The 26,345-nt window shown below is 39.0% G+C and overlaps 2 protein-coding genes across 11 annotated transcripts in view; one reads left to right on the top strand and one right to left on the bottom strand.

The window, feature by feature from the left end:
- Positions 1-17,857, top strand: part of ECT2L (epithelial cell transforming 2 like) — a gene marked incomplete at both ends in the record, with an annotated part of 59,451 nt that extends 41,594 nt beyond the window's left edge. Inside the window, 9 exon segments of the mRNA XM_082855938.1 lie at positions 1,219-1,305; positions 3,131-3,325; positions 4,991-5,064; positions 5,163-5,209; positions 5,212-5,259; positions 5,262-5,317; positions 7,389-7,477; positions 15,863-16,035; positions 17,718-17,857. Coding sequence (XP_082712064.1) covers positions 1,219-1,305; positions 3,131-3,325; positions 4,991-5,064; positions 5,163-5,209; positions 5,212-5,259; positions 5,262-5,317; positions 7,389-7,477; positions 15,863-16,035; positions 17,718-17,857 — 909 coding nt within the window.
- Positions 17,858-20,107: 2,250 nt separating this feature from the next.
- The window catches only part of REPS1 (RALBP1 associated Eps domain containing 1), a 73,293-nt gene continuing 67,055 nt past the window's right edge, over positions 20,108-26,345 (bottom strand). For 9 of the 10 annotated variants that reach the window (XM_082855666.1, XM_082855670.1, XM_082855669.1 and 6 more), the window contains 4 exons: positions 25,815-25,910; positions 24,010-24,158; positions 22,789-22,894; positions 20,108-20,487 (listed from right to left, as the gene is read on the bottom strand). In XM_082855666.1, coding sequence (XP_082711792.1) covers positions 20,419-20,487; positions 22,789-22,894; positions 24,010-24,158; positions 25,815-25,910 — 420 coding nt within the window. In that variant the 3' untranslated portion in view covers positions 20,108-20,418. The remainder of the gene's footprint in view (positions 20,488-22,788; positions 22,895-24,009; positions 24,159-25,814; positions 25,911-26,345) is intronic. The other variant, XM_082855673.1, reaches the window with a different exon arrangement.

Below are 26,345 nucleotides of genomic sequence, written 5' to 3'. Positions count from 1 at the left end.
CTCGTCTGTGGGATCCACAATCCGATCTGTACCGCTTGGGTTCTCTTAACCTCGGCCAGGCAGGTTCAGTTTCATTTTCATTTTATGCCTGCAGCCACGTATACCTACACAACTACGGGTGTCACCCTGACTGGTTGAAGTTATCATTTCTCCATATAAATTATCAGCACTATAATTTAATTTGAAAGAAGAGAGTGTTCTATGCATAGAAATTATTGTGTCAAAATTCAAAGTAGACTTAAGTATAAATACGTGCCAGGCCGCTATGGGTCAGCCCCGAACGGGGAAGACAAAGGACATGGCAGAAAGGCTCTGTGGGGCAGCTGTGAAGCGCTCAGGCTCAGGCGCTGGCTGGCTGCATGCAGTTCCAGGACCTCTCATACAAAGGCTTCAGGCAGCCATAAGGGATGGCTGCAGGTACAGAATAAAAACTTGTTTTTGCCTGAGTAGAGTAAGGCAAAAGGGGTCTTGCTTATAAATTGGTGTTTTTTTTCAGTCTCCCTCCTACATATCAATGGGTTGCTATAGATAGTTTTATCTTTGACTAGGAAGGGCAGCAGTAGTGGCCATTAATTATCATACGCCTCAGCACAAACATGGGACCATTGTTCCGTTGCTGGGGTGGACCCTGGGATGCTGCAGGCCGAAGGGGGGGGGCTTTTTTTTTTAACGTGCTAAATTATATGGAAGCCACAAGAACAATTAACAAGGCAAAGTAAAGAAAGAATAAGCCATATTTAATGTGGAAACAGATCTAGAAATGGCATGTGAATTACTTCTGACGCTTTTTCACAGAGGTGAATTTTACAAAGTACTGTGAGCTTTTGCTTCTGGCGCTTAAAAGCAAGATAACTTGTTTGCACTCTGCTGCCTGGTGACAGAGCAGAGCTGAGGCAGAGGCCTGGTCCCAGGCACCTGGGAGGAGCAGCTCAAGAGCAGAATCCCTCTCCTGACTCCAGGGGAAAGGGAGCTGCACTGAATTTAGTTTCTCAAGTATCGTGCAGTTCCTAGGAAGCAAAAGGTTATTATTTTTTTAACGTAACATTTAATTTAAGAGAGGCATCAAATTTGTCGAGTGCTTAATTCATTGTGTCTCAGGGCCACTATGGTTATGGCTGAAGGGCAGAGCTTCTGAACCCTCAGGGGGCTTGGCGCTGACTGGGCAGTTAGACATCCCAGGGCCCGCCCCAAATAACCAACTCTGCATTTAATCCTCAGGAAAGAAATGTTATAGAAGATAATCTTCAGGACACAAAATCAAGTCTCAGCAAAAACGGTCCAAATTTTGAGTTGCTGTTTGAGTTGGTAAGCCAATTATCACATAATAAGAATTTTCTATTTGTTTTGCTCCTGACCAAAAAAAAAAAAAAAGCTTCAACCTTTATTCTGGTTTGTTTTTCCTTTTTTCTTGAAAGTTTCTCTTAGGGGGAAAGAACCCTCCAAATATAAGTGGGGGAAATCCAGCCAGTAGATTTTTCTTTTGAATAAATCCTGGTCTAAAAAGAAGTTGAGGCAAGAGGATGGACGTGTAACATCTCGGCAGCAAGAGCCATCTCTGTGCTACTCCTTGCTTTTCTGATAGGACACTAGGACGGCATTTAAAGAAGTGGTACGTGGACGTGAAGGTTCACAGGGTTTAACCGACCCATCAGCTATGGTCTGACTTCAAACGCTGAGTATAATCAATATAACTTTTAGGGCTCTGTCTTTCCGTTTAGAAAGGGTAGTAGTGGGTGAAGCAGGTGCAGACAGGCAGAGGCTTGGTCCTGTGCGACAGTAACACACAGTGCATGCGTGCCGTCTAGCATTTCTGCAACACACATCCACATTTATTATCACGTTTCAACCACAGAATCCTGTAAGTCAGGTGTTAGAACCCACATTTTGTAGAGGAAGAAGTAAAGTCAGAAAGCTTAAAGGATTTCCCTAAGGTTAGACAACAGGCAAAGAGAGAATCTTGAATCCTGCAGCGCGGAGCTCAGCCCCAAGGCTCTTTCCCAGTCACACAACACCCAGGGCCGGTCCGCCTACAGTGGATGGTGCCGCCGTGGACCTCGCCGGCCCCGCGCTCACTCATCCCCAAACCCAACCCCAGGAACCACCAAGGAGGAGGGCATTTACATAGTGCAGTCATTATGATAGAATCTCATCCGACTATTGGTAATAATACCTGACAATGGTTTTAAGACGACAGAAGTTTTGACAACTGAAACCTTAAGTCAAAATGATGATAAATATTAGACAACGCCAGTATTTTAAAAATATGTAAATACACATAAAATATAATGTGGGCTGTAAGCCAACTGCCAAGTGGGATATAGATGTATTTTTTAACTCATTAGATATGTCTAAATAGGCATTATATACAGACCATGTGTTTGAAAGATAAAACTTAACCAAGAACAGTGCTTATAGTATTTCAAACAGAATGAGTTTTCTGATTTTTCTCTTAAATTACTTTTACATTTTAATTTTAGTTCATGAAATTATGGTTGATGTTCCAGGTGAAGATCACATGGCATTACACGTTAGTATTACCATATTTTATTTGGGGCAGTGTGGGACAGACCTAGGGCTGGAGGGGAAAGAGGAAATTGTGTTCTAGGAGTTTTAATCGTTCTAGCCTCAAATATTACAAGGCCATTAGATTTTTAAAAATTGAATACTGTAATTGTTTTCTATTGTAAAGATACTAATTTTACAACTTTTCAAAAGTACAAATATAAGGAATTACCTAGTCCCAGTAAGGAAAATTAATTTCTCCATACATAAACATAGCACAGTTAATATCAGGATGTGGGATTTCTTTACACCAGTGTATGGCTTCTCCCTCTGCATTACAAAATAAAACAGGACTTTGATATATAGAAAATACGGACCACCTGGCAACCTGATTACCCAGGAGTGGCGGGTTCACAGGTACTTTTCCCTAAACACAGAAAGAAGAGCCTGAGTTTCAGTGGAAACTGGTGGAAGGTCTTCGGTGGACGACCACCTGACTCAACCTGCGTCCTCACTTCCCATCTCCTCCTTTCCTGTCAAATCTGAACCGCTCAGTGTCAAGACAAAAGGATTTGACAAAAGCCCTGCCCTAAACGACTGACCACGAATTTATTTCTTAGGTTTATAGGTTGTCACTAGCCGATATTTCATGGCCACGCTTTCCTCATATTGCAGGTGGTTTCTAGACGACTTGAGAGACAGACGACAGGAATGGGGCCCAGCTCACTGCATGGGAGAAATATTCATAAAGTTTGGAAGCCAGTTGAACATATACACCAATTTCTTCAACAATTACCCTGTTATTCTGAAAACTACGGAGAAGGTAAAAGATTGAGTGGCCATCCAGGCACTTATTAGCCCTTCTGAGCTTGAGAGGAAGTTTCATGTGTAACCCGAAGAACTAGAATCACCAGGAAAGACTTCTTCTCTACTCTTGGCTTCCAGATCTTCTCTGGTTTACCGTGAGCTCCTTGAGGACGGGGACCCTGACTTACCTAATTTTGTGTCGCTACGGGCTGGCACAGTGCTTGACCCAGCAGCGCCCTGGAACCGGTTGTGGGACTGAACTTATCCTCATGCAAAAAGCCAGACTCCCACCTGTCCCAGTTACCCTGGGGCTCGGTTACAGGAACATGCTTCACAATGAGGCAGAAGCAAGACTGTTAACCCTGATTCCATGCTGCCACTACAGGCCTGGGCAGCCTGGGTGAGTCCAGCTAGGAATTCATAATCCACACATTGGAATAAAAGCACTCAATGTGTGAAATCTCACGATGAAATAAGGAGTTCCTTTGTCGTACATTCCCGAGCGAGTGCATTATAAACAGTTGTCCCTGTTGTGACTCCTGCCATACACTGTCTGAGCGGAAATATGCAGCTCCCATCTATGCCCCTTGCTGCTCTTGTTGGGATCTCCTCTGATGGCAGTAGGATACCTCTCTTCCCTCCTCAGTTTACATCAAAAGGGTAGCAGGAGAGGCACCCTGTGACGTGGTGGTGCACTCTGCCACTGTCCCCACGTCCACTGTGGCCATGTCCACCTGGCTGCACTGAGGCCCTGAAGGGAAAGCCCGGGGCTGGGAAGTCTCTGGATGATTCCTGACCTCAGACATTGCCCTTTGCTGTCCTCTTCCTGCCCCACCTGGGGAGTTTAAACACTGCAGGACAACTCGATTATGTGAAAGTTGCATGAATAAAGCAATTTCATAGAACTGACATTTAGGACAAGAATCGGAACAAAGCATCATATATTATTACAGGCAAATTTGTGCCAACATTTTTATAGTTATGGATAATAATGGATCTATTTCACTAGCATGGGGGTGAATATAAGTAAGCATGCAATAAACGTTAGCTCTTAACATTTCTGAAATCAGTGACTGTTTGACTTCTAGAAATTAGCATTACTTCCATCTGAGAAAAGTGAGGTAACTTCCTGGGGGCTGTAATGGTGATGAATAATACATTTTAAAACAGATATTAAGTATAGTGGAGCACCTTTTTAATGTTGCTGTGGAAAACATGCTTAACAGCAGTATTACAGGTGAACCCATTAATAGTCTCTTACTATTAGGAAATAACCTTTATTGTGTGACAGGCACTTTACGGATAGGATTCGCCCCCTCCCCACTCACTGCAAGGTTAGATATGATATCCACAAGAAAACTGAGGCTCAGAGAAGTTAAGTCACTTGACAAAGTCACATAGAATTAGATAGAATTAAATTAGAATTCTAATTCTAATCCAGGCCTACCTGCACACAAAGCCCATTTTCAGTTTTCTATACTTATTAAGTTCAATGAATAGGGTTAGGTTTATGGTACAATTAAAACACTATACTTAGGATATCAGTAAGCACCTATAGTGTTAATAACACTGTGATGTTGCCTTTTTGCTTTTGAGTGCTTCACAGATGGTGCTCACCTGGTGGAACTGAATGCTTCCAAACTGTCTTATAGAGATTTGACAATATAATGCTCACCTTTAGTGCAGAGAAATGATACTAGCACTCCGAGCTTTCCTGAAGAGGCATGATAAGACCATTGTTACAAAGATGCTGAGGTAAGCTCTGAGGGAGAGCACAGCCGGGGCACCCCAAGTATGGGCGTTCTCTGGCCGTCAGAAAGAGACCAGGGCTCCCTTGTCTGTGCCTCATACAGCCTTCCAGAGCTGCTTTTGCACCCATCCCGAAGGTCTGAAGAATATATTCTCTTCTCTACGCTCTGAGGCTTCACACTTCTGCAGAACATGTTGACCACAGGACTCGACCACTGCAATTGAAGTAATCAAGAAATACAAAGGTTACATAGATCAGGTTGGCTGCTGCTAAGAGCCTGTGTCCTTTAAAAATGTTACAGTGCTTTTGTGTACTCTAACTCAAAGATCCTGAAATACCTTATCCTCCTGGGGTATTCTTTACTTCAAAGTCTTTCATCCTTTTAATGTGAAGTCATTGTATTCAGTGATTTTGAGCAAGGAGGGCACCTATTCTAAACCAAATCACATGAGACAATGTTTTCAGATACCTGTAGAAGTACAATAAAATCTTTATTAATATAAAAGTTGTTAAAAAAATGGAGTATTTGGGTGATTTTTCTAGATAACTAAAAGAAAAGAGTAAAACCCTTTGTTTCTGAAAGTACTTTTTCATGTATTAATTAACTTTCCTGCCTAAGTAAGTACAGCAACCACAACTATATTCTGCAGGAATTCAGCATCTTGGAGTACGGTACTATCATTCTGAAAATATCACTGTGACGTGCACAGTGCATGGGAGTCTTGGCTGAAGGTAAATGACAGCTCATTATGCCCAGAAGAAATTTTTGAATACAGTGTTGTCGCTAGCCTCATTGTTTTAAAACATATTGGGTACAGGAAATGGAGATTCTCATAATAGTTTATGAAAATACCGTGCCCTTATCAAGTGCCATAAGATATTTTAATCTATTCTTTATGTATAAAAATATCACAATTTCAGTTTCCCTAAAATCACTTTGTTTTCTGGATGAAGCAGAACATCTATATGGAAGATCAGCTGTCGGACACAGAATCATCTGTGGGCGCCCGGCATGGATTCTGATGCACTTGCTCCATCTCAGGCTCGTGAATTATAACCTCAAGTCACTGGCAAAAAGGAGACATACAGATTTTGATTCAGCTAACACCCATTGAGTGCCCGCTGTGTGCCAGGGGCTGCCAAGCTCTCATATTCCACATCCCTGTTATTGGCAAGGATGCTAGATGAGAAGAGGCACAAGTGGTCTTGACTCCATCCCATAACTTCTCTGCAGTCTTAGCACCTTTCTCGGGACTACTGTGATCATGACCCCCTTTGAGGAATGGGGCCATGTCTTTACTGTTTTATATCTCCCTGCACATAGTATCTGGTGCAGGATTCTGCCCACTGAGGACATCAGCGGGAATCCTAGAAGTCCTCTGCTGGCTATCTGTTACCTACGGAATATCATCTGGTCCCATTCTACCCTCCTTCTCACTGCCTCGCCTACCACCTTATGATCAAACCACATAAATCTACTCACAGTTCTCTAATAACGTGAGCCTCTCTTCCCACATTTGTGCTTTGCCCATGCTCCTCCTTCTCAGAAATTGCCTTCTTTTTCTACTCCACTGGATAAACTCCTATTCATCCTTTTAAGATCCATTTCAATCTTCGTCTGCCTTGTAAAGTATCCCACAACATCTCCAGTGTGAGCTGCCCCTTCCTAGGTATTCTGCAGCTCCCTGAAGGTCTCTGCCACGTTTTCGTTCAGTCCTTTATTCACAAGATTGGGAGCTCCATCAGGTATGAACTATGATTTACGTGTCTTCTAGTGTTCAGCATATACTAGGAGTTCAATATATGAATTATATTGAATTAAAATATCAGTTGACTGGAAGTGTTATTGTTATTTGCTCAAACTGGGGAAGCAAGGTGGAGTTGTTTGGGCCTAATTTAGATCTGCACATTTTGATAGGGAAAGAGGTGGAGTTGATTGGATTACAGAAAATCCAAAATCTTGGAACTCACAGAGCCCACAGAACTTTACCTTTGGATCACTATACACATCAAGTGATCATCTCCATGGCTAGATCAGTAAAAGGGCCTGACTTCTTAATTTGTAACATTTCATTCACCTCCTTTTCTCCATAGATCCCTTCTGACTCACCGCACCCCCACCTTATTTTTGATGCTAGGAAAGCATTTATAATAAAACAATGTTTTCAATAGTTTAAAAATATAGTTTTCACTGTTTGACAAACAATGCTTTTTCATAATTGAACTGAGTTCTACTCAACACTTACATCTTCTGGGATATAAAATGGTTCTTCAGTAGTGGAAATTATTTTCTAAAAATTTATATATTTCTAATTTTTTTATTTCATAGACTCTATCAGAAGTAAACAGATATCTGATTAGGGTCCAAGATGTAGCCCAACTTCACTGCTGTGATGAGGAACTAAGTTTCTCTTTAAGGTAAATACTTAACTATCCTATGGCTGTGACTGTATCATATTTATCTTGTACCCAGAATCCAGTACAATGTCTGTCATATTGTAAATTTACGATAAATCTTTGTGTTGAACTAAAAAGTTACACACACACCCCTCTCTGAGATGATGTAAGGTGTTTTATCACCTTACTCGCATACCAGGCAGCTACTGGGTAGAATGGAAGAAACTAAACTGTCATTGCCGGGACCACTAACTCCACTGAAAGAGGAGCTCTGAAGTTTGGTCACTTTCCTACCGAGAGGAGAGCCAAGTGTTGCGGGGTACCACATGGATGATCTGCTCAACTCTGAGAAAGAGAAGACCAGTTGATTGTCCGCAGTTAGTTACTGAGGTCAGTATTCAGAAGGTCTCACCCTAAGACCACCATGGTATTGAGGTCTCACATATCTAGTTTGTACAGTGCTCACAGTATAAGAGCTATTGTGACGAGAGGGTGCTAGCATTCCCTTTCCTCCTTTAGGACAAGGATGGGCAACCTTTTTCTGTAGAGGGGCAGATGGTAAGTATTCTAGGTCTTTCTTGCTGAATGATCTCTGTGGCAACTACCTAACTTTGCTGTTGTAGCACAAAAGCAGCTACATAAATACAATACATAATGAATAATACAATCTTCAAAAACAATACAATAACTAAGTGAATGAGTGTAGCTGTGTTCCAATAAAACTTTATTTACAGAAGACAAGGGGTGAGGCCATAGGTTTTCAATTCCTGCTTTAGAAAATTGTTTGCCAATCTATGTTTTCAGTATTAATGGCAAAGATGATAACTCAACAAAGAGCAACCAAATGGAGAGGAATTAACTGCAATAAAAGAAATGAAAATTGGCTTGCCTGTTATTTCAATGAATATTTCAGTGAATGTTTCCCAAAGGCCCAGGGCAGGGTGGTGGCAGTGGCGGGGGACGGGGGAGGTTGGAAGAAACCAGTCCCTTCCAGTCCCTTCACCTCGATCCCTACCTGGAGTGGATATTAAATGAAAATCAAATCACATAGTCGTGTCACTTTTCTCATTGTCACGGTGTTTTTGTTTTGTTTTGTTGTTTTTGGTCAGTAGCAATAGAAATGAGCTACAGTGGTAGAAGGAAACTAGCTGTCAAGCCAGCAATTCTAAACGCACTGGTGTAGTAGGAGACATGCTAGGGAGTATTCCAGTTTTTATTATTAGAATTTATTTTACTTTCATATATTCATTCTCAAACACTCTTCCTTTATGTAAGTCCAAGTTTCTGACTTATATAACTTACCTTTTCTCTGAATAACTTCTTTTAACATTTCTTGCTACGTAGGTAGATCTGTTGGCAATGAATTCCCTCATTGTTTGTCTGAGAATGTCTTTATTTCTCCTTCACTTCTCTTTTTAGATTTTTTTTTAATGTGGACCATTTTTAAAGTCTTTATTGAATTTGTTACAATATTGCTTATGTTTTATGTTTTTTTTGTTCTTTTGTTTTTGCTGTGAGGCATGTGGGATCTTAGCTCCCCAACCAGGGATCAAACCTGCACCCCCTGCATTGGAAGGTGAAGTCTTAACCACTGGACCTCCAGGAGGAAGTCCCTCTCCTTCACTTTTTTTGTTGTTGTTGTTGTTTTTGCGGTACGCGGGCCTCCCACTGCCGTGGCCTCTCCCGATGCAGAGCACAGGCTCTGGACGCACAGGCTCAGCGGCCATGGCTCACAGGCCCAGCTGCTCCGCGGCACGTGGGATCTTCCTGGACCGGGGCACGAACCTGTGTCCCCTGCATCGGCAGGCGGACTCTCAACCACTGCGCCACCAGGGAAGCCCCTCCTTCACGTTTTTTAAAAAAAATTAATTTTTGGCTGCGTTGGGTCTTCGCTGCTGGGTGCAGGCTCTCTCTAGTTGTGGTGAGTGGAGGCTACTCTTTGAGAAGCACAGGCTTCTCACTGCGGTGGCTTCTCTTGTTGTGGAGCATGGGCTCTAGGCACATGGGCTTCAGTAGTTGCGGTTCGTGGGCTCAGTAGCTGTGGCTCACGGGCTCTAGAGCGCAGGCTCAGTAGTTGTGGCACACAGGCTTAGTTGCTCTGTGGCATGTGGCATCTTCCTGAACCAGGGCTCGAACCCATGTCTCCGGCATTGGCAGGCGGATTCTTAACCATTAGCACCACCAGGGAAGTCCCCTCTCCTTCACTTTTGAAGGATACTTTTTCTGGCTACAGAATTCTAGTTTGGTGGGTTTTTTCTTTCAACACTTACTTCACTCCCCCCTCTTCTTGCTTGCATGGTTTCCAAAGAGACATCCAGTGTAATCGTTACCTTTGTTCCTCTATAAGAAAGATGTTTCATTTTGTTTTGTTTTTCATTGTTGTCTCTGGATACTTTCAAGATTTTATCTTTCTCTTTGATTTTCTCGGATTTGTATGTGATACATATAGATTTGGGGGGATTAATCCTTCTCGGTATTCTCTAAGCTTCCTGGACCTATGGTTTAGCGCTTGTCAATAATTTTGAAAGTTCTCAGCCATTATTACTTCAACTATTTCTTCTGTTTCATCCTTCTTCTTCTCCATCTGATATTTCCATTAGACATTTATACACCCATTGTAATTGTCCCACATCTTTTGGATATTGTTCCCTTCTTTTATACTCTTCTGTTTTCTTTCTGTTGATGTAGTTCAGGCTCACTGATTCTCTCCTTGGCTATGTCCAGTCTGCTGATGAGCCCAGCAAAGGCATTATTCATTTCTATTATGGTGTTTTTGATTTCTAGAATTTCTTTTTAATTACTTCTTGGAATTTCCATCTCTCTGTTTATATTACCCATCTGTACTTACATGTTGTCCACTTTTTCCAGTAGAGTTCTTAACGTAGCTTATCTTAGTTATTTTAAACTCCCTGGTCTGATAATTCTAACAACATTTCTACCATATCCGAGTCTGGTTCTGATGCTTGCCATGTCTTATCAGACTGTGTTTTCCTGCCTCTTAGCATGCCTTATAATTTTTTTGTTGAAAGCTAGACATGTATTGGATAAAAGGAAATGAGGTCAATAGGTCTTTAGTATGAGGTTTTACATTTATCTGGCTAAATGTTAGCCTGTATTTACCATTTGTTGTAGCTGTGGTGTCAGAGGCTGAAATTTTCATTTTTGTCTCCCCTGTTGTCTTTGGGTTTTCCTAGATATTCCTTAAATAGGACTTGAACCTTGCAGTCCTTTTCAGCTATAATACCTTGTTATTATAAGGAGTCCTGTTGATGTGGTAGGAAGATGTGAGGGGAAGGGAAGAGTTGTATGTCCTATCATTAGGTCTCAGGTTTTTAGTGAGACTGTACCCCTGGGCTATGACCTTTACAAGTGTCTATCAGCTTTTTTACTTTTGTTTTATTATTATTATTATTATTGTTAGTCACCTCTAAGATGAGACAGGAAGGTTAGAGGTAGCTGTGGGGTTGGGTATTTCCCTTTCCTTGTTTCCCTTGAAGGCAGGCCTTTGTTAAGAGAATAGAATAGGACTCTGTGGGCGTGTTTCAAATAGTTACTTTCTCCCTCCCCATGGGAAGAATGAGGGTATTTTTCTGAGTGTCACAGTGAGAATCTGGTGAGGCTCCTGGAAGTAAAACTCCTGCAAGTTTTAAACTCATGCAAGGGTGCGGAGGTGTGGTGTGGGCCAGTGCTAGGCCTCCAGGAATTCATAATCTCTTGAACTAGTTCACACTCAGGCTCTAGCAATTAGTCAACTACGCTTTAATATTCTTACCTGATGCTGGCTCCAACAGCAGTTTCTGCTTTCAGTAAGCTGTGATTCTCCGTATCAGCTCGTCTCTTCAGCTTTGGGGTGGTAATCTACTTTATAACCTCACTTCTTCGATGGATCTAAGAAGAATTGTTGATTCTGAGTTTTCAGCTTCCTTTTTGTCGTGCGATGGAAGTGATGACTTCCAAGCTCTTTACACATCCAACCAGAAGTCTCAAATATTAGAATTTAGACTTCTGCTTTAGTATTTGGACAACAGTACATTTGAGAGTTTCAGGAAAACAGGGGAATACTACATTATTTTACACTCTAATTACAAGGTACATTTATGTTTAAGTAGGCACTATCAGTGATTTGCCAAGCAATAAATACAAATGTAATTTTACATTAATATTTAAGTAAATGCAAAAGAGGTTCATATTCCAAAAGTTATCACAGAACATTTAGTCTGAAACCTTGTTTTCTGTCATTTTAGGAAGTCATATGAAACCCAAGAAATGACATTCCCACGATTTCTATCAGGGATTTCTACTTAGGGGAAAGTCTGCTTATATTTTGCACACAGTGCCAACGCACATGAGTCTAAAGCTTTATAGTTTACCACATATTTTAACTTCTCTCATTTGATATACTCTTTACAATCATTTGGTGAGGAAGGTAGGAATGGAACCATGTTATGCGTGGGGAATCTGGACTTGAGTAACTTGTCTGAGGTCACATTACTAATAAGTGCTTGTTTAGAATTCAAAACCAGGTCTCAGTGTTCTATCCACTGATTAAACCAGCAGGTGGAAAGATGAACTGAGACTTCCTCATAATAAACTCACCAACATAGCAAAAAGTACTAAACAAATTACCAATAAACAAGAGCAGTGACACAAAAAGAACAAGTAAGTATTTGTACTATAAATGAAAAAATTTGCTCTGGGGTAGAGATGAAGTCGCAGTCATTTTAGAGTTAGGGAATCTGGAGGCATTTTTCCCTCTCCGGATACAGCCCTCAGAGTTCTGGGTTTGTTAAGCTTTTATAATACATTATGTACCTTGGAATTTTTATATTATTGATTTTTTCAGAAACACCAATTTTCATCTATGTGACTTTAAGCTTGCTGATTTTTAGCATTTTTGTTTATTTTTGTTCTCCTTCTAATGGGGGTGTCGCCAAAGATGCAAAAGTGGAGCCCTCTAAGACTGGTGAATACAGGCATGGCTTTGAATCACCAAACAGAGCCATCCACTGCTCAGACCCCCGAGTCCTCTTGAGGAAAAACACTACCACACTACCGAGCATGCATACTGTTAACATTCCTTTTGGCTTACCCAGAGGGACCTACAGTCATTTTCCAGGGCAGCTAGGCACTGGGGAGAGAGAAATACCCAGACTTCTCAGGGATGCTGGACTCTGGCTCCGAATTGATTTTTATCCTGGCAACCCAAAAAGCCACAATGATCCACCGTTCAGAGTTTTGGCTCAGGTCAGCTCACAGAACCAATGACCTACTGTTGTCTGTTCATGCCAAAGGTTGTGCTCTGAAAATTACTTTCAAAGTTTTATGTATTTATGGAAGTTGGGTACTTTGTCTCTTGGTCTGGCTAATGTAGCAATTAAACAACAAAACCCTTCTCGAATGGTGTTAAGAATTTAAACTATGGTTGGCTGAGTCACTGAGCCTATTTGTGAATTAGCAAAGAAATCCTATCCAAGTTCAAGGAAAGAACTCTAACCCTGGAGTTGGTTCTTTTGAATGTGAGCAGAAGCAGCTTTATGAAACCCTAGTAGGATCCAGAGCTCCCATTTCAGTTGCTCCATTATGTCGGTACGAAGGGCAAAATCACTTGTTTTTACACGTGCAGAAGAACTAAGTTTTTTAAAAAAGATTCTGTTGTTTTTTGTCTTTGGATGAAAATTACTGGAGATCTTGGGGGGGTGTAAATGGCTTTCGGAAAGTTTTATTGTAGGTAAAATTCATTTATATATAATTTAAATAGCACTTTCCTAATCAGATTAAAATAATAAAAACCTCTTTGTGCGTTTATCTTTCCCTTCTCATGTCCTCAGATTACAAGTGGCCTCAACTCCAAGCTCAAGTTAATGTGCCTGCTCCTTCCCTCCTCTGGGCCATCCACGCACTCAGTCCAAGTGGGTCACAAAACTAGAATTCTCCTTCATTTACCTCTACTTTCAATGCTGTCCCTTCCAAAGGAAAAAACCAAACATCTGTTTACCAAGCAAACACCCCTTTCAAAGCTACTTCTTCAAAACACTCTTGTAGGCACATTCCCTGGTCATTCAGATAGAACGGCAAAGTTTTATTATAGCTTTGAACATTTTTCTAAAATGATATGATGATTCTTATCAGTAGTAAAAATATTGCCAAAAAAGGGTCAAGAATATGGGTGAAGTTCTTCTGCCTATTTAAAGTGGCCATTCACCATATACAGCCCACCACACACCGATTTAAACGCACCCCATCTTTCTTGCTTCCCCTCTCCCTCATCCCTAGCTCTATGTGCTCCATTATTCTCAGAATAACCTATCAAATTGATCTAGAACATTATTTCTTATAAACTATGAGTAAATATGAAGCATTCCACTCCTTCCAGCCTAAATAATCAGAGGTGGGAAGGAAATGTTTGAAAAAGTTAGCTCCAGTGGTTGGATGACCACTGCACTTCTATCTATCCACACACCTAACGTGACCTGCATTTCCTAACACGCTCCAAAGAGCTGAACCTGAAGTATAGCACTCCTTAAAAATGTTTAACTCCCGATCTAGTCCTCTGCCTACGTCACACGCATGACTGTAATAAATAAACAACTTAAGTGCCTCACTAGTCAAAGTGTGGTCGGCATATCAGCATCACCTAGGAGCTGTTAGAAATGCAGAATCTCAGGCTAGTCTAGCTCTACCAAATCAGAATTTGCATCTTAATAAAATCTCTGGGTAATTCAGATGCACATTAAAGTTTGTACTATATATGTCAGAGCCATTATAATATAAAGTGGATTCTAAATGTGAATTACAGCAGCTTTTATTGAGAACAATCTGGAAGTCTTTGATAAAAATATATATGCCATTTGGCCAGTCAATCCTACCCTTGGGAATCCTGATAGAAATAACAGCACATGTAAGGAATTTGTTTATATGTAAGGAAATCGATTTATCCCAACATTGATCACAGTGGCAATTAAGAACAAATGAAAGGAGGAAGAGAGAGAGGGAGGGAAGGAGGGAAGAAAGAGACCTGAGCTTGTCAACAAAGCAAATGCCCATCAAACGGGGAAGAGTCGGATAAATCATGGTTCATCCACACTATTAAGTATCACTTAGTCACTAAAAAGAACTTGAAGTGATTTCCATTGATGAGAAAATCAAGAAAAAATTCTCGTATAATACTTGAAACAATGGCACCCTACCTGTAAATAGATGCATATACAGGTACATCTGTGAGTGACTACCTGGGCAGGTTAAAGAAAAGTGGAAAGATGTGCACTAGGGTGACCTGAGTGGAGGGAGGAGTGAGCCAAGCAAAAAGAAAAAGTGAAACAGAAGAACAGTGCACGAAAAAAGCTGATAGCATATTCTGATGTTACTTTAGCATTGCTGTAAAACTTTATGTGGATCTAAATCAACAACTTAAAAATTAAACAAAGACGATGAAGATAAAAAATAAGAGAATTCCTCTGAAGAAGCCAGTAAATTGACTCACTTCCTCACAGTAACTTCCTGTGGGTTGCTTGATGCTTCTCAGCAAAACATATTTTTTTTCAGTCATCCTCCATCAAAATAATGAGCTTGCTGTACTTGGCCATTCCTGGTGGGGGTCGAGATGGGGGGGGCTCGGGGGGCTCCCCAAAGCTCCTCCCTAGCACATCACTTGATGCTCCATTGAGTACTGACATGAGATAACCCATACTAGAGTACAGTGAAACCTACTAAACACTGTGACCTGGGTCCACCAACAGAAGATACTAGATGGGGGTTAGGGACACAATATTTTGCCTGCTGATAAACATGCCTACCGTTGACCATGGTAGCAACCCCTGTGGAAATGAAGAGCTACTTAATTCCAGCTTTTCATACTTATCAATTTTCCTCCAATCAAAATTAGAAAAATCCCTATTTCCTACTTAGTGAATGCTTTTCTTTCCCCTGCTTCCTACTTAAGACACCTTGCACCTTACTGATTCTTGTGCTTTTTTCTAACCCAACGTGTTACCCTTAAAGATGAAACCAAACCAAATGAAAACGTATTTTCCCCAGATTGCCTAAATACATCAACACGAAATACCAACCTTCTGACAAAAGTTTAAAAACAGAGCTTTAACCTGATTCATGTCATAAAGTTGGGAAAGTGCAGTGTTCATTTTTCCTGCATTGATTGGATACTTGTCCAATGGATAAGCTCAAACCATTTCACCAGGAACCTTGAGGCCCACCCACATGACTGGTCTGAGAGACAGAGGGACTATTCACACCAGGAGGAAAATATACAGAGAACTTCAATAAGCCATTCAAAAGGTCTGAGGTAGGGAAGAACCTTGACTATCAGCTTATGAGCGTAAAGATGGTGAACTGTGTAACAAAACACGTATGTAAAACTTCTAAAACTGTTCCTTCTCTTTTTAAACCCAGGCTCTATGAACATACCTGTGATCTCAGTCTTTTCCTCTTCAACAATGCACTGCTTGTTTCTAGTGGGGGCACGTCTCATACACCATTTGAAAGGACTTCAAAATCAACCTACCAGTTCATTGCATCAGTGGCCCTTCACAGACTACTCATAGAAGATATTCCAGATTCCAAATGTATGTACTCTTTTCCTCCCAAGAGTTAAATACCTTTAGAAAGCTACATTATATAAAACATATTAACTATTAAAATAGAGAAGCAGGACAAGAACTAGAATTTGACAGCTTGCAAATAATTTCCCAAATACTTCTAGGGTCTCATTAATGTAAACTTTCATCTACCTCTAAAATAGCAAAAGAAAGGAATGCTGGCATTGTCAGACACACACCCTAGACATTAAGAAAACAGCTTTCAAAAATCACAAAGGGGGCTTCCCTGGTGGCGCAGTGGTTGAGAATCTGCCTGCCGATGCAGGGGACACGGGTTCGAGCCCTGGTCCGGGAAGATCCCACATGCCGTGGAGCAACTAGGCCCGTGAGCCACAACTACTGAGCCTGCGCGTCTGGAGCCCACGCTCCGCAACAAGAGAGGCTGCGAGAGTGACAGGCCTGCGCACCGTGATGAAGAGTGGTCCCCGCTTGCCACAACTAGAGAAAGCCCTCGCACAGAAACAAAGACCCAACACAGCAAAAATAAATAAATTAATAAAACTCCTACCCCCAACATCTTAAAAAAAAAAAATCACAAAGGGAAACACAACCCTACATCATTGTGAAGGATTCTTTGAAGTAGTCTGACAGGAGAGCTGGAGTCCTTAACCATTACTTTATTTTGCTTGAGGATGTTACAATTTTAGGTTTTTATCTATTATTTTTCCATTCTACTAGGACTAAGTGATTTTTGCAGATCTGACTGTACCTCTTCCTCCGTAAGTTCGTATTTAAGAGTTCTTCTATAAAGGATCGATTTGTAAAGGGTATTTAATAACAAACATTTCATTCATAATAATCTCAATAGAAATATAATTTGTTACAAAAAGAAATCCTACTTAAACCTACTGTACCTATTTTTAGTTTTTATCTTACATTCTACTTCCCAATCTTAAAAGGATCCGTATCTCTTTCCTATATTTCTGTTAGGTCAGGCAATCTGAATGTAACACCTCTCATTCCAATATTCTTCACTGCATGTGAAGGTAGAACTTAAGGTTAAAGCCAGAACCAAGATCTTAGAGAAGGAATTTATCTAAAAAGGTCTGCTTCCCATTAGCTTCAGCTCCATTTAAAATCTGAGGATGAGAAAAAATGAACATTAAATGTGGGAATAAACATTTCACCTAGAAGACAAACTCAGCTAAGAAGGGTTAGTTACCCATAACATGTATGACATGTCTCCTTTCACCTCCTCTTAATCAGTTATGCTATATGTCAGAACATCATAATGTTAGCTAAAAGTGGGCATTCAGCTAAGTCACTGGCTTAATTCTGTCCTGGCCTCATACCAAGGCGGCCTAGGTCTAGCTCTCAGCATTTCTTATCTACAGTTAACTCTTAGTAAAGACCTTTACTGGTCCCAGTACCTTCTGGAATTAAAGAACATTGCATCGTCTATCACTTAGTCTTTAAAAATAATTGCTAATTATAATTAAACAATTATAAAGACAAGACTATTTTAGACTATATTTGAATAATTCAGTAATTTAGGAAGTTATTTTCTAAACTGGATTTGTATTTGTTTGAATCTCTTTTTAATTTTCAAAAAATTCTTCAAGATGACTTGAATTTTAAAACATTTTCTCCTTTTGATTTTTACCTGCAAAGACTAATTAGTGTACCTCAAATGTTTTTTTTTTTAATAGATATCAAGAATGCATTTATTCTTCAAGGTCCAAAACATGAATGGATTTGTGCTAAAGAAGTTGAGGATGATAAATTCCTGTGGTTGTCAGTACTCCAAAATGCCATCGAAAGTAGTATGGAAAAGTCAGACTGGATTTAAAACACTGGGAGTTCCAACCTGCCCTGGCAAAGACAGACAGCATGTTATTTTCTGTTCCAGAAGATCCAGTAAGGAGCAGAATTATTATTTGTCATGGATGATGGGAGGATGAACTAGGATGACCCATAAAGCTCTTCCTAACTTTTAAACTTCATCATCTATGCTCAATTATGTGAAACGCACAGTACGAAAAATTTGAGTACGATATTTTGAACCACTTCTTTTGGTAGTTATTTTTCATGAACAGTATTATTTAGAGTAATCTGACTGACAGAACCTAAGACTGAATAAGGATATTGGGTATTTAAAGTTTTGTTTTCTGATCTAATGAAAAATAAAGTCATAATGAAAAGTGTTTCTTAAATGATCAGAGAAATGTCTTTATCTGTTGGTGATTTACCAATTATCTTTAACATTTTCATGAAATAGTTATGGATTTAAAAAATATGTATAAGAAATATAACTGGGGGCTTCCCTGGTGGCACAGTGGTTGAGTGTCCGCCTGCTGATGCAGGGGACACGGGTTTGTGTCCCGGTCCGGGAAGATCCCACATGCCGCGGAGCAGCTGGGCCCATGAGCCATGGCCGCTGAGCCAGCGCGTCCGGAGCCTGTGCTCCGCAGCGGGAGAGGCCACAGCAGTGAGAGGCCCGCATACCGCAAAAAAAAAAAAAAAAAAAAAAAAGAAATATAACTGGTACTTTATTTAAAAACTTGTCAAATATATCCTTAATATGAATGTACTCCTCCAGAGAGCATTAAAAATATACCACTATACAGTACTAAAAATTTTTCTGTAACTTTTAAGTGGTCTTTTATTGCAAAATTAAATTCTTAGACCTTCCAAATAAAAAGATTAAAAAATTTGTCACACTGTTAAATTAGAAGGCTGTTTGGCAGGGGGTGTGGGGAGGTACCTTTTAAAAAACAAAACTTGCCTGTAATGGAATTTTGCTGAGTAAAAAAATGAAGAAATTAAGACAACTATTTTAAAACAGAGAAAAATAAAAATAGGTATTGAGTAGTTTTCTGGGCGTTTAAAGCTTTCATTTAATTATTTAATAAACTGAAGCTATAACCTGTTAGCCACTTTGAAACTTTAGTTGATATATGCAGTAGTAAAAATATTTTTACTTAATAATGGTAGATAAAGTTGTATTAATATAGGAAGCTTTTGGTTGTCAGTCTCCTTTTTGCTTCAAATTCTCCTTTAAGGAAATGAAATTTACTAGTACAGTCTAGGATTGTGAACTAGGCTATTTTAAACATTTTCTTCTTTCAACAAAATACAGAATTTTTAATTCTTAAAAATTTAAATTCTTGTTAAAAAATGTACAAAAGTTAAAATACTGTTTTTATTAGTGTAAAAATCACACTTTTGATTCTTTTATGATATATCCATGCAGCTTAACATCTATGATGCCACACACAGAAGAAAACGTTAAAGGAATATCTGCTGTTAGTCAGCAATAAATGCAAACTTACAAATGTGATCAAAATGAAAATATCATCTAATACAAAACAAATCCTGAGACGCTACATTATCCTGAATAGGACAAACTTCAGAAACCCTTTGTTAACAGGAAAAACCTCTCTCTATGGCAAAAGAATGAGTAACAAGATAGCTCAAGATAAACCAGAAATCTTAAGGAATTTCCATTTATTCTGTGAATAATTAAGGTCCTCAGAAATTTTAAAACATTTTACTTGAAAAAACTTGTAGAGGCTGATGAGCATAAGCTTCTAATTGAGAGTTAAGTACATAAATCATGCAAAAAGTGGTGATGTTTGCAAGTGGACAGTACTTACGTTGTTTGTGGTGTCAACACTTTCCCTTTGCTTCTAGGGGACAATTTAAAAAGGCCTGTCTTCACAGTTAATTTGTAAGTTTACATGACTGCTGTGGAATTAAAATCTCACACACAAGCAAGTTTAGGTCACAGGTGAAACTGATCAAATTTTCATAAGGAAAACAAAATCTGCCCCCCAAGTTGATGTGGAAAAGTCTGAAAGTACCATGTGACTCTTGAAGACTGTTAATTATGGCAGAGCTTATGGTTAACGAATGCCTTATACCATATAGTTCTTTCAAATCAAAACTTAAATAGGAAATGCATTTTAAAGATTTTTGGATTCTTTACGTTAAGTACTAAACCTAAAGACAAATTGACAGTTTATTTAATTTTGTCTCCTTTTGTAAATATTTCTGAGTCTGTGCTCGAGGTGTAAATGAGAAGCCCGTTCTGTAAATCCAAGCAGTGAGCGGTTCTGGCCATATAAGTATAATGGACCAATGTTATGGATGTACTCCTAACGCTACAGAGCAACAAGGGTGGGCTGTGCCAACAAACACAACATACCCTCCACGAAGTCATCCTGACCCTTTTATTGTTGCAATTAAAAAATAAAAGGTACTTAAATACAGTGGTGAACACATAGGGCGAAACAGAATCATAAAATTTAATGTTGAATTAAGCAGTGAGCTGAACGTTTGGGTCTCCAAATTGGCTTTGAACCCAAAACCGCTTAAAAATGGGTATGTTCACAGTTAACGGCAATTGGCTTATAGGTGAGAGAATGGTCGAAGCTGTTCCAGTTGAACTTCCAGGGAAATTCTCTCCTCAAGAACATCCTGAAAAAGATGCAAAGCCAAGTTACGTTTCAACATGTATAAAAATGAAGGCACATCTAACAACAGCTCTGCATTCAGTAAAACAATTTAAATTTGTTAAGAAGAGGAAGGACAACTTCATATTTTAAAAAGATACTTTACTTTAGAAATGTAGTTTCTTTATATGTATGTAATGTTAAAATGTGATCTTAATTAAATCTTCATTTCTTAAGTCAGGGTAATAAAATGTTTTTTGTTTCATTATCAGAAAAGCCAGTATTTGCAAATGATAGTTACTGATGCATGAATTTTGCATAACGCCTACCCCCTGTAGTTAACCGCAGATGAATCAGTTAACACAGATTCTTTCCCCTGGTGATTACATCTGGTCATAACAACTCCTGAACCACCTTTTGAGTTTCAGTTTCACAATGAATAAATGTATTTTGTAATCAGAATTTCTAATTACTGTTGATTTTGAGCAGACTTTTCAGATAGCCCACAACTTCTAATTTATCCATTTTCCTTTTTCCTTTTTCTCTATCATACTAATAGTATAGTGTTTTAACCAGGATGACCTCTTCCTATTTGGTACCATACTTCCTATTTTCTGTCCTCAGAGATAATGAGAAAAGTGATTTTTAAAATAGCTCCTATATACATGTTGCTATGATTTTCCTTAGTTCTTCAGAAAAACATGCATTAATAAAACTTTCATCTTCGAGGTATGGTATTAGCAAGCTTGTCATGAGTTTTACATTCTTCCTTTACAATGGACCAAATTCATAATCATAGAACAGCTATGAATATCTTCTTTGATCAGAGAGTTATACAAGAATATTATTCCTTTAACATACATTTATCAAATGCCTAACATGTGCGAGGTTTTGGGGACAGAGACAAGATAGTTACAAATCTGTCTAGGACAGTCTCAGTTTATCTCTGATGTCCTGGCCTACTAACACATCTCTCTCTTTTCTCTCAAAAGTACCTTGGTTTGGGGACTTCCCTGGTGGTCCAGTGGTTAAGACTCCGTCTTGCAGTGCAGGGGACACCGGTTCGATCCCTGGTTGGGAAACTAAGATCCCACATGCTGCGGGGCAATTAAGCCCGTGTGCCGCAACTAGAGAGCCCACGTGCCACAACTACAGAGCCCATGCGTTCTGGAGCTCACACGCTACAACTAGAGAAGTCTGTGCACCACAAAAAAGCGAAGTACCCGCACGCCGCTACAAAAGATTCCGTGTGCTGCAACTAAGACCGACGCAGCCAGAAAAAAAAAAAAAATGTACCTTGGTTTGAACATTATATGGTCACCCTAAACAGAAATGATTATGGTTTACCCTCAACAAGTTCAGTTTTACTAGGACAGAGAGACAAATGCCATAGATATGGACAATGTGATAAAGGCTAGATAAGGAATATGAAAAGAATGTTACGGGACTCAATAACTCTGTATTCATTTTACATTTGAATGGACTCTTTCCTCATCTTTGTGGTTTACAACCTTGCTACTCAAAGTGGAGCCAACAGTCCAGCAGCATCTTCATCACCTGGAAGCTTATTAGAAATCGTAGAATTCTCAGGTCCCACTCCATACCTGATATAAATCAAAATTTTCATTTTAACATGACCCCTAATTAAGCGTATATACATTAAGGTTTGAGAACCACTGGTTTATAAGACATGAATGCTTAATAATGTTGATGAGTCATAAATGATTCTGGCTGTTAGCTTTTTTTGTAGGGATTCAAAGAAATCATGGTTAGTAGTAAGAAAGAAAAACAAACTCATTCCTCTCAAGTACAGATGACAGGAGTACACACTGGCACTAAGCACCATTTCTATTTAAGGCTTGTCTTTTCTACTTTAGAGATGATCTAAATTGCCCCCATCCCTCATCTTTAGACCTGTTTAAGTCATTTTAATAGAATCTGAGTTGTCTTTGATAAAAGGGTAAATTAACAATACTCAAATCATTTTAGAATTAGAGTGTAGAGAGCCACACATGTGATAGTGGAGGTATCCGAGGTCACAACATTTCTGCTCTTGGGTCTCATTATGAAAGTTAAACATTTTAGGAATATGATGCCTTATGTACATGTAGGATAAGGCAATCATACCAGAATTGAGTACAGGAAATTCTTTTTACTATTAAAGGACTCAAAGGCATATAAAACACTTCAGATCTACACTTCTCTTGCTACGTGTAAAGTTTCATACTAGCGTAAGAATTGCTGGATCTCCTCCAAGTTCCAGTTCAACACTAAGAGGCTCTGAGTCCATGGAACTTCCCAAATAAAGATTCAGAAACTACATTACCTTTAATTGTTGCTGCAATTCACTATTCAATCTGGCCAAAACTGTGTTGGTTTCCTTATTGCGTCTAATTGACGCCTGAATAGCTTTCTTATCTTTTCCAACAGACCTGAGAAGATAAAAAAAATTACCTTCATTTTTTATCTTTAAATTCTCTCCATTCTTCCCTGATCTCTAAACCCAGAACGCAGAGGAAGCATCTTTGCCTTGTTAGCATAGCTCAACCTCACTTGCTCAGTTTTAATGCTCCACCAAAAGTATCTAAGCTTCAGAGGCTTAATTATTGTAGTTGTTGTTTTAATGATTATTCTGTACAATCACCTGAGTTTAAGTCAGTCTAGAGCAAGCATCAGCAAACTTTTTCTGTAAATGGTCAGACAGTTAAGTATTTTAAGCTTTGCAGGCCATACCATTTGTGCTGAATGTTCTTCTTTTTTTTGTATCTTTTCTTTTTCTCCTCTTTTTTACAAAAATGTAAAAGCCCATTCTTAGCTCACGGGCCTTACAAAAACAGGCCATGGGCTGACTTTGGCCCATGAGCCCTTGTCTGCCAATTCCTGGTCTAGAACTACCATAGTTAAAACATCAGTGTTACTGTGCACTGTAATTTTTTTTAAAGGTTAAGATTTTAAAAAAAAATTTTTATTATATTTTATTTTTGGCTGTGTTGGGTCTTCGTTGCTGTGCCTGGGCTTTCTCTGCTTGCAGTGAGCGGGGGCTACACTTCGTTGTGGTGCATGGGCTTCTCAGTGCAGTGGCTTCCCCTATTGCGGACCACGGGCTCTACGTACGCAGGCTTCAGTAGTTGTGGCTCGCGGGCTCTAGAGCAAAGGCTCAGTAGTTGTGGCGTACGGGGTTAGTTGCTCCGCGGCATGTGGGATCTTCCCAGACCAGGGATTGAACTCGTGTCCCCCGCGTTGGCAGGCGCATTCTTAACCACTGCGCCAGCACAGAAGTCCCTGTGCACTATAATTTTTAAAGTTTGCTCCAGGATTTGCAATAGAGTGTAAAAGTGGAATTGGAATTGAACTTAATGATAGAAGGGAAAAAAGTGGGAAGAATATTCTACCCGCTCAAAAATGAGAAAACTCTCAAAGAGGAGCAGTGAAAGCCTATGCTCACCTACAGGACTAGTCTGACCATAATTCCTTTCAGTTTGATATTTTTAATTGCTGTGCTTTTTGTTTCTAGTGGTTACATGTGTTTAGGAATGTCTTTGATTACCTAGGAATAGAAGGTTGTGATGCAAGAACAGCAGCTAGGACACCTGTCTTTTGTGTATGTTCATCAACTTCTGGCCTTAATTCATCTTCTGATTTTAATCTCCTTCGAACAGGTTTAGGTGGTGGAGCAAGAGGTGTTGTGCCTTTGCTCTAGGAGACAAGAATTCCATTCATAATGATTATGCTTATATCATCATAATGATAATTATGAATTCCATTCATAATTTCTTGAAGACATTCACGGTTAGTTAGCACTTTGCCAACATCATATGGTTTTGTTAAGCCATTCATTCTCCAAAAATTAAGTCACCTGTCCTACTTTGAAACAATTTATATATTTGTGGCAACAACTGACTTAAATTTCAATGGGAAAGAACGTTCCTAGTGACACTACAATTGTAAATGTACTTACTAGACAATTTTTTTTATAGGGTGACATAATAAGCTCCTTGAGGCCCGAATTCTGTGACTCAAAGCTATCATATTCAGTTTTAACATAAATATGATACACTCGATATATACCTGTTCAATAACTATAAAAGGGAGTCTCCAGAAATATGCATCCATTATCTCCATAGGCTTTCCTACTCAAAAATCCTAAGATATATTATCTTAATGAATAAAACAATTTATAAAGAAGTGGAAAACTAGGCAATTCTCTAAAAATCCATCACTAAGATGCACAATAATTATAATTTTTGAAAATGAGTGGACATTTTATTGGTAACTGTGAATGTGTCCTCAGCAGAATCAAATATGGTATTCTGATATTTACCATAACCTGATTTGACCTGTTAATAAATAAAAACAAGAGTCAAATGCCATCTCTTTGGTTAAGTGCTATTTTTAATTTATTGCCATTAACTGACAAAAATAAAATTCACTATTAAGAAAATCACAGAACTACTAAATGTAGTAAAAATTAAAGTGTCCAGAAAGTAGAATTTAAGCACTTTCAGAAACACTCACTGTTTTCATGACTACTGGGAATGTCTTAATGATGACAAAAAAAAGTTACCAAAATTTTTTTCTCAAGGGGAAGTGTCCTGATATCTGTAATTTACTTTGAAATGCAAGCAACAGATAAGAAGGATTGATATAGTTAGAGAGAAGGATGGAGATATAAAGCAAGTATATTAACACAAGGAAAAACATATATTTTCTATTTCTTTAATTTTGTATTTATATGAAATGAAGAACATTCACTAAACATATTGTGACAGTCATTTCATGACATAAGTAAGTCACATCTTTATGCTGTACTCCTTAAACTTATACAGTGTTGTGTGTCAATTACATCTCAATAAAACTGAAAGAAAAAGTATAGTAAATACTAATGGTATAATCAAGGTGTGGGTTTACTAATGTAAAATTCTTTCAACCTTTCTGTATGTTTAAAACTTTTCATAATAAATTTTTGGGAAAAAAAATCATTCCTAAGACAGTTAAATAAAAACAGCACAGAGTATAACATTAACCTTAAAGGGTTGATAATTTTTCCCTATTATACTCATAACTGCAATAAGAGAAACTGAATATGACAAATAAGGAAGTTCTACTTTATATGTTTGAAAGACTGTAATAACCACATAAGATTTGAGAACCTGTGGCATGCATTAATACAAATGATAGGCTATCATCTCTATCTCTAGGTGGACTGTGTTCTGAGATGGACTAGGCATATTACAGTTAAAGGCAATGGAATGAGTTAGATCATCTCGAACTTTATTTCTAAGATTTTCAAATTATCTCATATAACTTTTCATATGCATAAAATGATCAATATTTAAAAAGACTTCTGTATACCACATTGGCGGGAGCGCTAGCAGCTGTCTTTTCTTCAATTTTACTATCTGTTTTGGCAACTCGAAGAGAACTTGCAGGATCAGAAGCTTTTTCAACCTAGAGATGAATATATTATTATCACAAATTATATATAAGTAATATACATATATGAATAAATATACATGTAACAAATCAGAGAGTTAAATGTTTATAAAATATTCATTCTAACAATAAGAAATGTGAGATGAAGATGAGAGGGAATTTGAGAATACCTTATAAAATGATCATTCTCTACTACTAAAGGGCAGAGAGGGGAGGTAATAAATCTCTGAGGGGGTGGGGGGCAGCTGAGGGTGCAGCACTGTCTGGGAAGTTCTTTGATTGGGGGAGGGGAAGCGTCCATTCCAGGCGAGTAAGTACCAGTACCCTGTACACACCTGCACTCCCCTTAGGCCCACCCTGCCTTCCTGGAGGTGCAGCCCATTTCCCTAGTAGCCCCAGGCCAGGCAGAAAGTTGCAGGATTGAAGAAGTGGCTAGTAGAAAACTTTCCA

The sequence above is a fragment of the Leucopleurus acutus genome (genome assembly GCF_964270905.1).
Source record: "Leucopleurus acutus genome assembly, chromosome: 15".
NCBI lineage: Eukaryota > Metazoa > Chordata > Mammalia > Artiodactyla > Delphinidae > Leucopleurus > Leucopleurus acutus.
The sequence above is the reverse complement of the archived record's forward strand: the minus strand, read 5'-3'. Positions and strand labels throughout refer to the sequence as shown.